General features: G+C 40.1%; 1 protein-coding gene across 3 annotated transcripts; it reads left to right on the top strand.

The window, feature by feature from the left end:
- Window positions 1-1,092: 1,092 nt before the first annotated feature.
- On the top strand, window positions 1,093-10,394 carry RAB9A (RAB9A, member RAS oncogene family). 3 transcript variants are annotated; one of them, XM_039714259.1, is made up of 3 exons: window positions 1,133-1,273; window positions 4,474-4,561; window positions 9,315-10,394. In XM_039714259.1, the coding sequence occupies exon 3, from the start codon at window positions 9,350-9,352 to the stop codon at window positions 9,953-9,955; it is 606 nt and encodes a 201-aa protein (XP_039570193.1). In that variant the 5' UTR covers window positions 1,133-1,273; window positions 4,474-4,561; window positions 9,315-9,349; the 3' UTR covers window positions 9,956-10,394. The 3 variants fall into 3 exon arrangements, with proteins under 3 accessions (XP_039570195.1, XP_039570193.1, XP_039570194.1); XM_039714261.1 differs by lacking the exon at window positions 4,474-4,561 and having other exon boundaries at window positions 1,093-1,273; XM_039714260.1 differs by lacking the exons at window positions 1,133-1,273; window positions 4,474-4,561 and adding an exon at window positions 1,323-1,702.
- Window positions 10,395-13,815: the final 3,421 nt, after the last annotated feature.

Raw genomic sequence — 13,815 nt, 5'->3', positions numbered from 1 at the left:
ATACCTTAGAATTACCATAATTTAAAGCCCACTTTCCTACCCCTCCAGCAATTGCTTGTCTTTTATTCTAGAATTAGATGAAAGCAGATTCCAGGAAAAAAGCACTTAAAAATTTTTGAAGTCCAGCTTTGTTAGATAAAAGTGGGTCTGGTATCATCAAATTTGCCTCTAGCATGGCTTGCCTTTTGATAATCCTGTTCGTGTCAGTAGGAGACATCTCCTTTTGATGATACTGAGATCTTTTCCATTCCTTGGGCCATGTTGCTGTCTGATCCAAAACAAGACGACTCCACAAGTGGCAATTCCAGTCTGGTTGCATCTGCCTTATGATCAGAGCATGTGATGACTGCTTGAGCAAATGGGTGTACTTATGCCTGTCATCACCTATTCCTCCTGATGGTGTGGGAACCTCTTTGATTTTTTTTTTTTAATTTTAATTATACTTTGCCCTCGTGAGGAGGTTGTAAGAGCACAGAAAAGACTCTTATTGTCTCCTTTAGCTTTTTTCCCTATCAGTTGGTCAAGTTGGTTTTATTCTGGATTGCTACAGGAAAAAAAGTGCCTGGCTAATTTTTAAAAATAGCATGCTTTGTATTTTGATGAATTCCTTCATTGACACTTTAAATGTTTCTACTTTTGAAGTGAAGCTGTCTTACAATTGTGAGTTTGCATACCCGGGGCCCTTAGTGTGGAGCACCGTGAGGTTACTGCCTTCAATAAATAACTCTGACCGGCAAATACTTTATAAAGGCATTTTCGGGCTTAATAATGCAGGGCATTCTAGAGCAAGTAAAAGTGTTTTGTTTTTTTTTTTTTTCCTCCCAGGGGAGCGCTCTGAGGCGGCGCACGGTAGTGATCGCTGAGAGATGGCCCTCGACGCGCCTTGCCGGCGCTGTGTGGCTGTGGGCACGGTGTTTCCCGTTATCCCTGTTGCGGGTGTGCGGGTGTGCGGGTGTCCCGTTGTTCCCGCTGTTCCCGCCGTTCCCGCTGGTCCCGCAGCTCGGGCTGAGCGATTCCCCCGTTCCCGTCGGGGCGTGGCCTCTGCCCGGTGGGCGGGGCCGGTGGGCGGCCCCCGCCTCACGTGGTGCCCGGCCCCGCCCCCGGCCTGTCCGCCATGTTCGTTCCTTCCGCAGCGCCCGGCGGCGGTGGCGCAGCCCGGGACCGGCACCGGCGGCAGGAGCGGCCCCAGCCCCTTCCCGCGGGCAGGGATCGGCCTCCCCAGCGCGCCCGGCAGCGGCGGCACTTCCCTTCCCGCGGTCTGGAGCCGAGTCAGGTTGCGTTGTTTTCCTTTCCCTTGTTGGCGCGTTCCCCGCCCGCTCCCCGCCGCTGTCCGAGATGCCCGGCGCGCTCCCCGGTGTTCCTGGCGCAGCCGCCGGGGAGCGGGAGGCAGCCCCGGCCGGGCCCGCGGAGGGAGGGGGCCCCGGGCGCTCCCCAGAGCCGTGCGGGTGGCGGGGAATGTGGCGTGATCCGGGATCCCGTGACTCCGGGGCAGGCGGCGCTCCTTTGGGAAGCGGCTCCAGCTGGCGTGTGGCCGGTCGCGACCCCGGCGCGCTTCCTCACGCCTGAGAGACATCGCCGCTCTGTCAGGGCGAAACTCGCTTCGTGCCTGTGTCCGCAACACGCCTCAGACTGGGAACGGAAGGAGTATTGAGGCTCCTTTGATCCCCTTTCCTGGCTGCTGCTGCTCGGAGCGGCTGCCCGGGTGCGGTGCGGGCTCGTCCCTGGCGGTGTCTGAGGAAGGGCTGGACGCGCGCCCGGGGCCCTGGGCTGCCGCAGGGAGCTGCTCGGCCGAGGGTTGGCCTCGGTGATCTCGGAGGTCTTTTCCAGCCCCGTGGGCTCTGTGCGGGAGAGGGCCCGCCTGCCCAGCGCGCCCTTGGCTTTCAGTTCTCCTTTTGGAAGCGGTGTCTGGGCTCGGCCGCGCTGCGGGCCGGGGCAGCTCCCGGGCCGGCAGGTGCCTCTGCGGGCCGGGTGTGGGATGGGATGGGATGGGCCGGGACTGGGAATCGCTTACGTGCTTAATGGGCTGCTCTCGGTCCAAGGAAATCCGTGTTACATGTAACTTGTTCAGAACAATTTAGTGCATAGCAGGAAATATAGTGCAAGAAATACAGTTTTAAAATCCTTCATTAGTGCCTTTATAGCAGGTTACGTGTAACTAGATACGTGGAGAGCATTTAAGTTCTATTACCTTGGGTGGGACGATTAAGTAGGAGCTTCTTGGCTAAGTTTTGTTCAGGAATTGAAATGCTTGTCTGCAGATAGCCGTCGTGCAGCCTCCCGTCCTGCATGTTGTTTTCCTTCTTGTCCATAATAATTTACAGCTACACTAAATAAGCATGTGGGTTTTATTTGTCTTTACTTTTAACGTGTTGTGCAACACTGAAGTTGTCAGTGCTAGCTTTTTTTAGAGCAAGGGTGGCTATGTGTGACTGGGTTTTGGTTTGGGTTTTTTTGTTTTGTTTGTTTTTTTCAGAGTGTTTTTCCATTACTTTGAATAGCTTTGAAGGTAACAAGCTGTAATGGCAGACTGGAGGGAGAGCACACATACCCAAAATAAATCCAAAACATTTTTTTCTTAGCACTTTTATTTTCAGAGAAACCTAATCAAAGGATGATACAGCTCTGTGTTTCATACCATCAAATTTATAATGAACTGTTACTTTTCTCTGTCTTCATTCAGGTTGTATGGCGCTGTCATAATTTTAGTAAGGGCTCTTCCATAAAGTTAAAAAGAGACAGTGGGCATTAAAAAAAAACAACAAAAACAAACCAAACTCAAAAAAACCCCTGCTCTAGCAGTCCTTGTTTTACTTTTGAGTGCTCAAACACCATCAGTTTGCTTAAATTGAAAATATGTGTTAAAAAAGAATTGCAGAGGGTCAAATAAGATATTTAAATTTCAGTCTTTATTTTGTGCCAATTTGGTAATAAATTATGGGAAACAGATCTTCCAGCTCCTTAAGATTGGAATTTTACATAAATGTTTCACAATGAATAAAGGCTTCCCAGCAAAAAGGCTTGTAAGAAGTCCTTAAGGTTTGTCGTTTTGTTGTTTGTTTTTTTTGTTAATAGTGTTCATTCTCCATTGTGTTTTGTTTGTTTTCCTTCTGAGCAGAGCAGAAAGTGTGTTGGCCTGGTACAGTGTAACCCACTTAATGCCTTGGGGATGGGCTTTTGTCACAACACTGGGAAGAATATGAATGTACGAGGTAGCCTTGAACCAATAGAGCTGCTATTACTAAGATTCCCTGAAGGAAAACTAATGCAAGGGAGAAAGATGAGCACATTTGGGCAGAAATAATTGCTGGATATTGAAAGAGTGGGAGCAGTAACAGAGAAGTAGGTTGCAGGGAGAATGTCAAATAGCTCAGGCATTGTTAGCGATGTTGGACCAGGAGCAGCAGCACCGAAGGGTGCTTTGAAATTGGCTGAAAGTAATAGAATATTTAAACTGGAAGATGTTTAACTGTGGACTGCTGAGAAATGTCAACTCTGATTAAATTGGAATAAATAAGTTTGCTCGTTTTACTTGAATTTGAGAATGAGGTTGGAGGTGAAGGTTAGGCTTATGCAAGATTAAACTGGCAGAGATATAAATGTAGGTGTTTCTCCTGACAAATTTTGCTAATTGTCTTTGTGTCTAGCTAGAAGTTGGAATAAATGAAGTGATTCTGGCAGTGGGTACTGAAATGATTTAATGATCCAAGGGTTATGTGAACTTCAGGATTTCTTCCCTTGCCCACTGGTTCTTTCATAGTCCTGAATCATGCCAGACAACTGAACTAGAATCCTGAGCTTCAGAGGAGTCAAAAACAGCCTTACAAAGAAACCCCCAAATAAAACTCTTTTGGTATCCAAATGAGTGGCAACAGCTGAGTGACAGTTCATTTTGGGTTGGGTTCATATAAGAAATTACAAGTAAATTCAGTTGATATGCTGGTGTTAGGTTAAGACTGCTTACAACTAGAGGCAATTTCAAATAGTCTGCATTTTCTTTTGGATAGATGTTTAATAATTTGCTGACAGATTATCTTCATAGTGCAGTGGTGAAATCAGAGGTACAGGAAGGAAGACTTGTGAGGAGATTAGGACTTTGGTAGGTCGAGCTGTGTGACTGAAGGGCTTTGAGGCAGCTGACAAGTGACTGTCACTAAAGGGGTGTTCCTGATCCTCAGCTCTTACGTCAGTGCCCCATGGAGGGGAGGGTCACTTTGGAGGCTGACTAATGTCTCTGCTTGTAACACACTCAGGAGTACAAAGCCTGTAGCATCTTGGCTTCATATCTGGTTATTTTCCTTTCAATTGAGAAAGAAGTCTTTCAATGTCAAACATGTTTGTGGCCTCTTATGCACTAAAAAGTAATCTTCTGCCGCTTAATTGACCAGGGTATAAACCACTACCTCCCAAATATAAGAACAAGGATTAGCTAAGGGGAGAAAAGTGAGAAAACATGCTTCTGTCCTTTCTTTTCAGATTTTTGGAAACTTGCAGATCTGCTATAGGCAACAAGTTTAACCACTGTAGTGATTGGGGGCTGAGAAATGTAAATCCTCCACAAACAGTAAGTGTTGAAAACTATGTAGTTTTGGATTCTGCCCTTTCTGCTGCAACTCTTGTTTTTTGGGGCTTCTTTTCAGACATTACACAGAGAAGCAATTAATGTCATTCTTTGATGGGCTGCTGTAACTAACAAACTACATTTTCTATGCTAGCCTGGCAATTATTGTCAAATGCTTTGTTTCTGTGAAAAAACCCCAATTACTAATGAGGGAGGGAGTTTACATTTCTATTGAAAGGCAAGTGGTTTTTTCAGTCAAAATACTTGCAGTGGTGTGCCTTTTAAAACTTCTAATTTGATACCAGTGGCTTAACAAAATATGGTGGCTTAGTAAGTAAAATTGTGAATAAGCTGAAATGGATTTGCTTATATGTGTAAATTTGAGAATAGGAAGTTGTGAAACATGGTCAATGTTATGCTTGTAGAATTACTAATTCTGCTTGTCCATAACTTTGTCTTTTTTTAAAATCAAAGATGAACCCTTTTTGGCTGATGGCATATTAGGTTGTAAGTAAACATGATTACTTACATGATGGGAACAAACTTGAGACTGTTTCATGTTTAACAGCTTCATTTAAAGAGCAGTGTACTATATATCCTCAAGAAAACCTTTAGGTTTAGTCTTGGTTTTGTCTAGCAGGTGATTCATCAAGCGACTACTGAATGACAGTGATAACTGAAACAAATTTTCTCGCCTGTTTCCAAGTTAGAAAGTAATACAAGTGGAGAAGCAATTGTCTGGAAATTTTAAGTGTCCCTTACATCTGTTTCTTCAAAAATGCTAAGGCAGTTCAGTGGTGGTATTACAGTAGGTCCAGGTTTTGGTGCCCTATTAAAAATGGGGAGTGGAGGTGAGATTTCAGTGGGTTTGTTTGGTGGGGTTTTTTTTGTTTTGGTTGTGTTTTGTTTGGTTTTTTTTTTTTTTTTTTGGGTTTTAATGGTGTGCTGCAGTGGCTGGTATCAGCATGGGAAAAATGAAACTGTAAATAGGTCAAATTGCCTTGGTTTGATTAATAGTTTACATGGGGTTTGCAGCTTGCTGACATTATAGATGCAATGCAGTCACTGTGTTGACTAGCACTGTTTTTCCATAAAACTTGAGTTCAGCATTTGTCTTCAGCCTTCAGTACACTGGTGTGAGTGGGTCCTCCTTAATCTGTGAAATTATTTTTATAGTAAAAAAAGAACAAATTCCTAGACTTAAGTTTACATGTTGCTGCTATGGTTTTCTAGACCAAGAATCTTGCTTTTCTTTGAGTGCTGCCTCAGTATTTATGCAAGAGAGGTATTTGCACTCAAAACAGAGATATTAAGCTGACATATGGAAGTAACACAATCTAGATGGATAGACTGGACAAGGCCATGGTATTTCATTAAGCTTTGCAGGACTGGATTTTGTAATGCAAACTGATTTTTCTGAGGCTGCTTAGCTGTTTGTCTTTCGTTGTGACAGCAAATATTTGGACTGATAGTGGAAATAGTTGACTTGCAATTCATTTTACTGTTTAAAAGGGACATACTGAAAGGCAACAATTAATTTACTTTTTTGTGTTATGGTATATGATCATGTCATAAATTACATTTAGTAGAAAACATTCCCTGCTTTTAACAGGAATATTGAAGTCAGTGATTTAAGCACTGTAATCCTTTTAAGTTAGGGGAAGCAATTCAGAAATGGTTATCAAAATGAACCAGAGTGGGGCTGCTTTTTATTTGCTTTCTTTGAATATTGAAATGATTGAAGAACATGAGGAAAATTATTCTTGTTACAGACCCTTTGTCTACTAGGTTGAGATTACTCTTACATTAACTAATTGTGTAGCTCACCAAGAAATAACTATAGCAAACAGTTAGATGTAATTCTGTACTGTCTTGTGATTCCTGATGCTGGGTAAAACAATCAGATGCACATTAGGAATTAGGCTTTTGTTTTGTTTTCAGATCATGAATGATGATTTAAACTGAAAAATTGATGTAGTAAATTTTCAGAAACATCATATGGTATGTTAACCATCCCTTCCAAAAACACTGTGAAAACATACATTGTACAGATAAAGTGTATAATAGGAGAAATAATATAAATTCTTGTAGTGTCTTAAGTATTTTATTATTGTATTATTTGTTTGGAGTGTTAAGGCTTCATAACTTTAGAAAAAACAATTACAAAAATTGAGTCATTTAAAAATCTTAACTTATTTAAAGATGTACAATCAGAAAATAAATGCAGCGGTCTGCTGTTCTGAAAAATACAACTCTGATTCAGCAGATACTCTAAATGACATTATCAGTTGTGGCTGCAGATGAGTCCCTTATGTAGTAATAAAGCTGTAAATGTATAAAGTTTTAGCTGCTTTCAAACAAAAATACTTAATACTTTCAAACATGCTTCTTTGGTGTTTCAGATACAGCTTGTCAGTATCTATTTAAATGACTGAATGTATATGCCTTTATTTTGAATTAAAAACTTCACAGAAACTTAACTCTAGCCTAGCATGGCAGCTGTGGAAACTGAATGTCCGAAAAGCACCGAAGCAAAAACCGAAAGCAACATTGCCTGCAATATCACGGAAGACTCTTTCTGTAGCTTTTGTGTGAAAGGACCAGTTTGGTCCACTTTTAATAGTTTGTGGTTGGTCTGTAATTGTCTGCCCAGTAAAACTAATTTTATGGTCATCGGTCTCTTAGACCTGACTGGAATGACCCACATAGTTGAAATTGTGCAAATTAATTTAGCAGATTCTAGATGCACAAAGTAATAGGTACTGTTAACACTTTCCTTACTTGTATTTTGTTTAAAATGTGGCCTTGTGGACAATTTCATGATAATAACTGCCTTTGACAAAAATGCAGATGCTAAAGAAACGAGTGCATAGTACCAGTCAGAACTACTTAAGCCAGTTATTTATGCACATTCGTCTTTCACGGAACTTCCGATTTCTGCAGGACTGGAAAAATAAATTATAACTTGTTCCCTGCACTGGTAGGAAAGAACAGGAGAACATTCAGTACCCTCTGTTCCCATGAAAGCATTATTTATTAAGAAGCAGTTCCTATCTATTGATGTAGAAACTGGAGACATAAATAAACACACTGGACCATTTTGAGAGTTAAGCATATAAACCTGCAACTCTTATGCAAGTAGTCCAGTGACTCTAATGAGGCTTTTCACATGCACTGAAATGTATGTGATCATAACCTGAGCCATAGCCATGTCCTGTAGCTCTCTGAAGGGTAAATGAACTATCTTCTTGTAGCCTCTAAGAAGTTTTATTATCATACAAACCTGTACAGAATCAAGGCTTTATAAACGTTGTTAGTTATGCAGTATGAATGAATTAAATTATTTGCTCTGAAAAAATTGTTAGTGGAAGCAGTCAGTTCCTTGTATTTTGACTTTTTTTTTGTGTTGAGGTTTCAAACTACTCTTTTTGTCTTACTGTAGATTGTGTCTAGCAAGTAAATATTCAAAGATGGAAAGTCACTAATAAAAAAAATTCCTGAAATTTCTTGCTCCTACTGTAGGCTTTGATTGTAAGGCAGCACAGAGTCATATGACTCTCACGCCAGCTTGTATCAGGTACTAATTCTACAGCCACAGTGTGGGTGATGTATATGCCAGTAATGCTAATTACAACTAGCAAGACCACATTCCTTCCTTCAAAGAAAGAGAGGGACTTGGCAACTTATGACCCATTTCCATTTTAAATAGCTGCTGTTTTCAGAGAAGCCTGTTGGGGCTGAAGCCCAAACTATCAGGTAGGTTTAGGAAAATAGTTCTCATACAGAAACTTCAGTTTGGGCTTGATAAAATGAAACTTTACCCCCAAGCAATTAAAACATCATTTTACAGTATTAGATGACACTGCTAGTTGTGAGGGCAAAGGTTGGGTACAAAGCACTAATGAGCAAACTACTTTAATGCTAAAGGATTTTTTTAAAATTTCTTTCTAAGTCTTAAGAGTTAAAAAGCTTTTGGTGTCACTAATTTGCCATCCCCATGCTGGCAGCCAGACTATTCACTAGCACTTCCAGAATTTTTGACAGTTTTACTATGGGAAGTTGACACCTCCTGACTGAACTGTCATTGCTCGGTATGTGGCATTTTGAAGCATTTTGAGTATCGTTGAAGTAGTAACAGTAAATTTTCTTTTGTGGTAGTTTTTACAGTATTCCATTCATCAATGCTGTTCTGCAGGGAGTAAACTATAAACTATTGATTGCTCATCTAAATAAAATGACAGCATTTGCGTTAGTTCCATAGATAACTGTATTCATAGTGCTTTGGTTTAAAAAATAACTTTGGTAATAAAATACAGCACTGAAGTGACTAGTTCAAGGCACATGCTCTATAAAATTCTCTCACTCTGCTTTTTTCCATGAACCTTTTCCAGTGAACATAAATGAATTACAGCACTTGCCGAATATGATGTGATAACCCTTCAGTACAAAGTGGGGGGTGGTTTGAAGGATTTGGGAGTTTAAAATAGTTTAAGTGACAGACCATTAATTCCTGCAGCATATTGCTTTGATGCAAACTGCAGTCTGTGGTCTGTGAAAGAGAAGCCTCTTTAATTTGATATTCTTGAGTGGGTACTCTTACTGGAGTGTATCTACAGTTCACCTGTTTAGTGGAATTCTCTTTTTGTACATGAAACTTGAGGTTGGTGGAATGTAAAACACATTCTAGATATTTACATGTGCAAAATTTGGTGCTCACAACTATTTTCATTTTTAATGATTTCCTTAATCTTTACAGGTCTAGAAAAAACAGGAGGATCTTTTCCTGTAACGATGGCAACAAAATCATCACTCCTTAAAGTAATACTGCTAGGAGATGGTGGAGTTGGGAAGAGTTCCCTCATGAACAGATATGTCACCAACAAGTTTGATGCACAGCTGTTTCATACAATAGGTGTGGAATTCTTAAACAAAGAGTTGGAAGTCGATGGACATTTTGTTACAATGCAGATATGGGACACAGCAGGTCAGGAACGGTTTAGGAGCTTGCGGACTCCTTTCTACAGAGGTTCTGACTGTTGCCTGCTAACCTTCAGTGTGGATGACTCTCAAAGCTTCCAAAACTTAAGCAACTGGAAGAAAGAATTCATTTATTATGCAGATGTCAAGGAGCCTGAAAGTTTTCCATTTGTGATACTGGGTAACAAAGTTGATATCGATGAAAGGCAAGTATCTACAGAAGAAGCCCAAGACTGGTGCAGGAATAATGGCAACTATCCCTATTTTGAAACCAGTGCAAAAGATGCCACCAACGTTGCAGCAGCCTTTGAAGAAGCTGTTAGAAGAGTTCTAGCCTCTGAAGATAGATCAGATCACTTTATTCAAACAGATACTGTAAACCTTCATCGGAAACCGAAGCCCAGCTCTTCTTGTTGTTGACTTAAATTTCTTTTTGCCAAATTACTGTCAACTAGCTTGCTCTATAAAAGAATGGAGAAGGTGTAATAGATAGAATAACAAATGGGTTTCACTCTAATATTAAAATCGTAATATTCTGCTGCTTTCATGGGGGAGAAAAAGAAAAATCTCCATTCATGAGTGACCTGTTATTGAATTAGTGATGCTTTCTGTTTAGGAAGACATCGAGGAAAGAAATAATATAAGAATGTAATTTGCCAACTTTATTCAAATGATAAATACTTTGAATATAATTAAAACTTGAAAGTTCTAGAAGCACTACTTTGGAGAAGGTGTTCTGGAATTCAGGCACAAAGATACTTTTATATGTGTATATTTTTATGAAATCAGCATTCCACTTTTGTTTCATTAGATGTCAGTTTCTTAACAATGCTAGATATTAAACTTCAGTCTCACTACATTCCTTTTGCTGTCAGTGGTACTTCATCTCTAATGTGGTTATTATAAAATATAAATTCCATCCACGTCTTCTAATTGCCTAATGTTGCTGTAATTTGTGTAGGTTTGTAAGTAGGAAGTAAATTTCCTACATATTTAATGTCCATTTTTTCCCCCATACTATTCTGATGCTGCACTAATTTTTCCAGTGGTTTAATGTAAAATGCTAATGAGTTTTAAAATTAATGTGTGTCCTTGCCTTAAGTCCATTCTAGCACGTTTCTGATCAATAGGGTGAAAAATCTGAGTAACTGAACTATAACCATTTTTTGAAAAAGAAATGCTTTATTCAGTCAGCTTTAATAGCACTTGAAAGGATCCACATTGTGAGAATTTTTTAGGAAAACTTGTGTACAGCCTTAGAAGTTCCAAACTTCTTGTTCCTGTAAACCTGAGCTATGAATGTGTTTACCAGTCATATCTGCACTGTGATATTAAGGATTGGCAATACGTGGAGAACTCAGGAAGCTCTTGACTTTCAGTAGATTTGACAGCTTTCAGCCCTAATACAGGTATATAACTATAGATAGTATTTGAGCTGAATTTGATCATTATTAAAATTGCTATTTTAGGATATGGACTTGTACCTTTAAGAGATAATGTCTTTTATATTATTGAATTAATTTCATAATTATGAACCAGAGCAAATTCTGTATTTGTTGGACAGTTTTTTTGCAGTCAGGCAGACAAAACTACAGGTGTTTTTGAGGCTTTCAGCTGCAGTTTAAGTGGTAGAATACTTGTATAATAAATGGTTATTGGCTCTCAGAGTAACCACTGTCCTTGCAATAGCAAAATTGCTAGTGCAGTAGCAATTGCTTCCATCTGTAATTGACTGCTAACAGGCACACATGTGCATGTGGTCTGAGAGAGGAAGTCTGATGCTGCAGGACAGGCCATGTTATTCATTAAACAACTGCTTTCTGTACAGAAACGTTTCTGTTTCAATGGAAAAGCCTTTCTTGAGAGTATATTACCAGCAAGCACTTTATCTTAAAACTATCTGATCAATCTGTACCAGGTGTAATTATTTGGAAGTAAAGCTTGCAAAAACAAACCCTTCTTGTTGCTCTTAGTACGCTTTTCTGAATGTATTTTATTCTTGCTTGAACCTGTCCAGGACAACTTTAGTCTGCAGATCTGCTACTCCTGCTTAAAACTTCCATCTTTTTATCTTTTATGCATTCCTAAGCCTGATTTATTCTTGCAGTCCTGCATCTACACCAACAGAACTGTGTTTTAAACTTCAGTCCCTGAGCAGTTAAGAATAGGCTGAACTGCTACTTATGTTTAATTACTAGTCAATGAGTGAAAGGATCTGTGAAGAAAATCTTAGCTAAATCCCTCTTAATCTTAGGATGAGAGAGCAAAAAGCTTTAGAAATTAAGATTACTTGTGTTAGGGGCTACTAAGCTAGTGACATGAATTGTTGTAAAACCACTACTTTAGTAATTAAAGCTTCCTTAACATTCATTTTAGCAGAGATTAAGGTTGAAACAAAACAGGAGCTGAAGACGCTGGGACTAGAGTACTATAGTTACCATTCAGGTAAGATTGCTAAAAGGGAAGAATGAAGGATGAGAACCACTGTGGTCTTTCTTCTGTGCAGGCATCTGTGTTTTCCCATCTGTCCCCTTTCCATTTCACATCATGGTTACCAAGCATCCATCTCAGAAGTAGGTTTAATAAAGTTAAAACATAGTCCCATAGAAGTGTATTACTCGTGCCCTGGGAGCTGCTGTACCACAACTGTACACATCACAAAAGTGGCCAGTAAAGATAAAGAGGTGTGTACATGCTGTAGTAAATAAGACACTATAGGAATTAGATTTAGGTCAGGAACTGATCTCACAGAGAACTTACTGAGTGCCTACAGAATCAAAAATCTTTTGACAAGCAGTTATAAGTGACAGGTATAAAATCATAATGCTTAATAACAGACATTAATTTCTGTACTTTGTAAAAGTAGTAGGTATCATTCCATATGGATGTAAGGTAGGCATTTGTGGCTTATGTTTCAATTCACTGATTTGTTTCAAGAGCTAACACACCTCAGATATTTCAGGGCCTTGTTAGCAGTATGTAGATTGACAGAGCATACTGTGTAAGATGCATGCAAAGTTCCAGTGTAAAACCTACTGCTGTGGCAGGTTGGTGGGACTGCTGAAAGCTGTGCTTGTTAGAGAGCAGAATGGGAAGGGGCAGAAGCAGCTACTTAGGCCAGCTGACAGCTCGTGTCACAACAAACTGTACCAATGCTTACATAAGCTGCTTTAACAGCTGCTCCATACCTCAAATGGATCTTACTTTAAGTCACCTGACAGGTTACCTAAACAGTAATGGAACCTTGCAGAAAGTGGAGTCTGAGTTGCATTTCCAGCCCAGATTTACTAAGGTTGATTCATGTTAGCTTGTGCTAATGGTCTCATAGCCTTATGCTTGATTTTTGAATGACTTAGGGTAATTCTAGTCCCTTCAACTCATAAACTTTTTATTGCCTTTATTGCATAATGCAGATTACCTCTGTTTTCTTATACTGCAACAGACTTTATTTTGAATTCTTACTCTTAATCCCCTGAGAGGATAGAAACATAATTCTTGCAAAGGTGTCTTTTCACTGAGAAACTGTTCACTGAAGCATGCTGGAAGTGCAGCCTTCAGAGCAGATTTGTGACTTGAGCTGACCACAAGGTAATTTTCACCCATCACTTCAGCTACTGGTCTTTCAGCCGACTGAGAAGACTCACAAACTAAAGCACAAACAAGTGTTTGTCCATGTACAGAGAACTTGGAGCTACCTCGCCAAGGCCCTTGGAGTTCTGTCACAAGACAATGCTCCTGAACCACAAACTCTAGGACAAAGGTGATGAGTTAAGACATAATTCTTCCATTCTTGTGGCCAGTAACAGTCTGTTTTCATAAAGCCTGGGTGGACCTGAGTCTGCATTTCCCATCTAAAATTCCAACATTCAGTGGAAAGAGGGAAAGATGGGGAGGCATAAGAACAGGCACCATTTGACTGCCTTCAGAAATCGGGCAAGAAAGAAAATGCTTTCATTTTACTTAATGTCCTACTGCAGCAGCAAATGCAATTATAAAACAACGTAGCTTCTAAAAGTGGTAGAAACTGTTAGCACTAATCCTTCATATTTGTCAAGCCTTTTCTTCCTGCTAAGTATATGGTTAATTAAAGTACTTCCTCAGTGAATCTTAACGGTTAGTATTTTTCCAGCCATCATGCTACAGGGGAGGAGGCAGAAAATAACTGCATCTCAGTGGCTCCTTATCACATGATCAAGAATGTTTTACCTCAAGTGTGTTTGTTATTTCCATGTACACAGAAAAAAAATTGATTTATATAAAATTACATGACTATCAAAGTG

This window comes from Passer montanus, unplaced genomic scaffold, assembly GCF_014805655.1.
Source record: "Passer montanus isolate IOZ18808 unplaced genomic scaffold, ASM1480565v1 scaffold3, whole genome shotgun sequence".
Taxonomy (NCBI): Eukaryota; Metazoa; Chordata; class Aves; order Passeriformes; family Passeridae; genus Passer; species Passer montanus.
The sequence above is the reverse complement of the archived record's forward strand: the minus strand, read 5'-3'. Positions and strand labels throughout refer to the sequence as shown.

What these genes read in the sequence shown, in the direction of transcription:
- RAB9A (XM_039714261.1), top strand. Translation starts at nt 9,350, where the DNA reads ATGGCAACAAAATCATCACTCCTTAAAGTAATACTGCTAGGAGATGGT.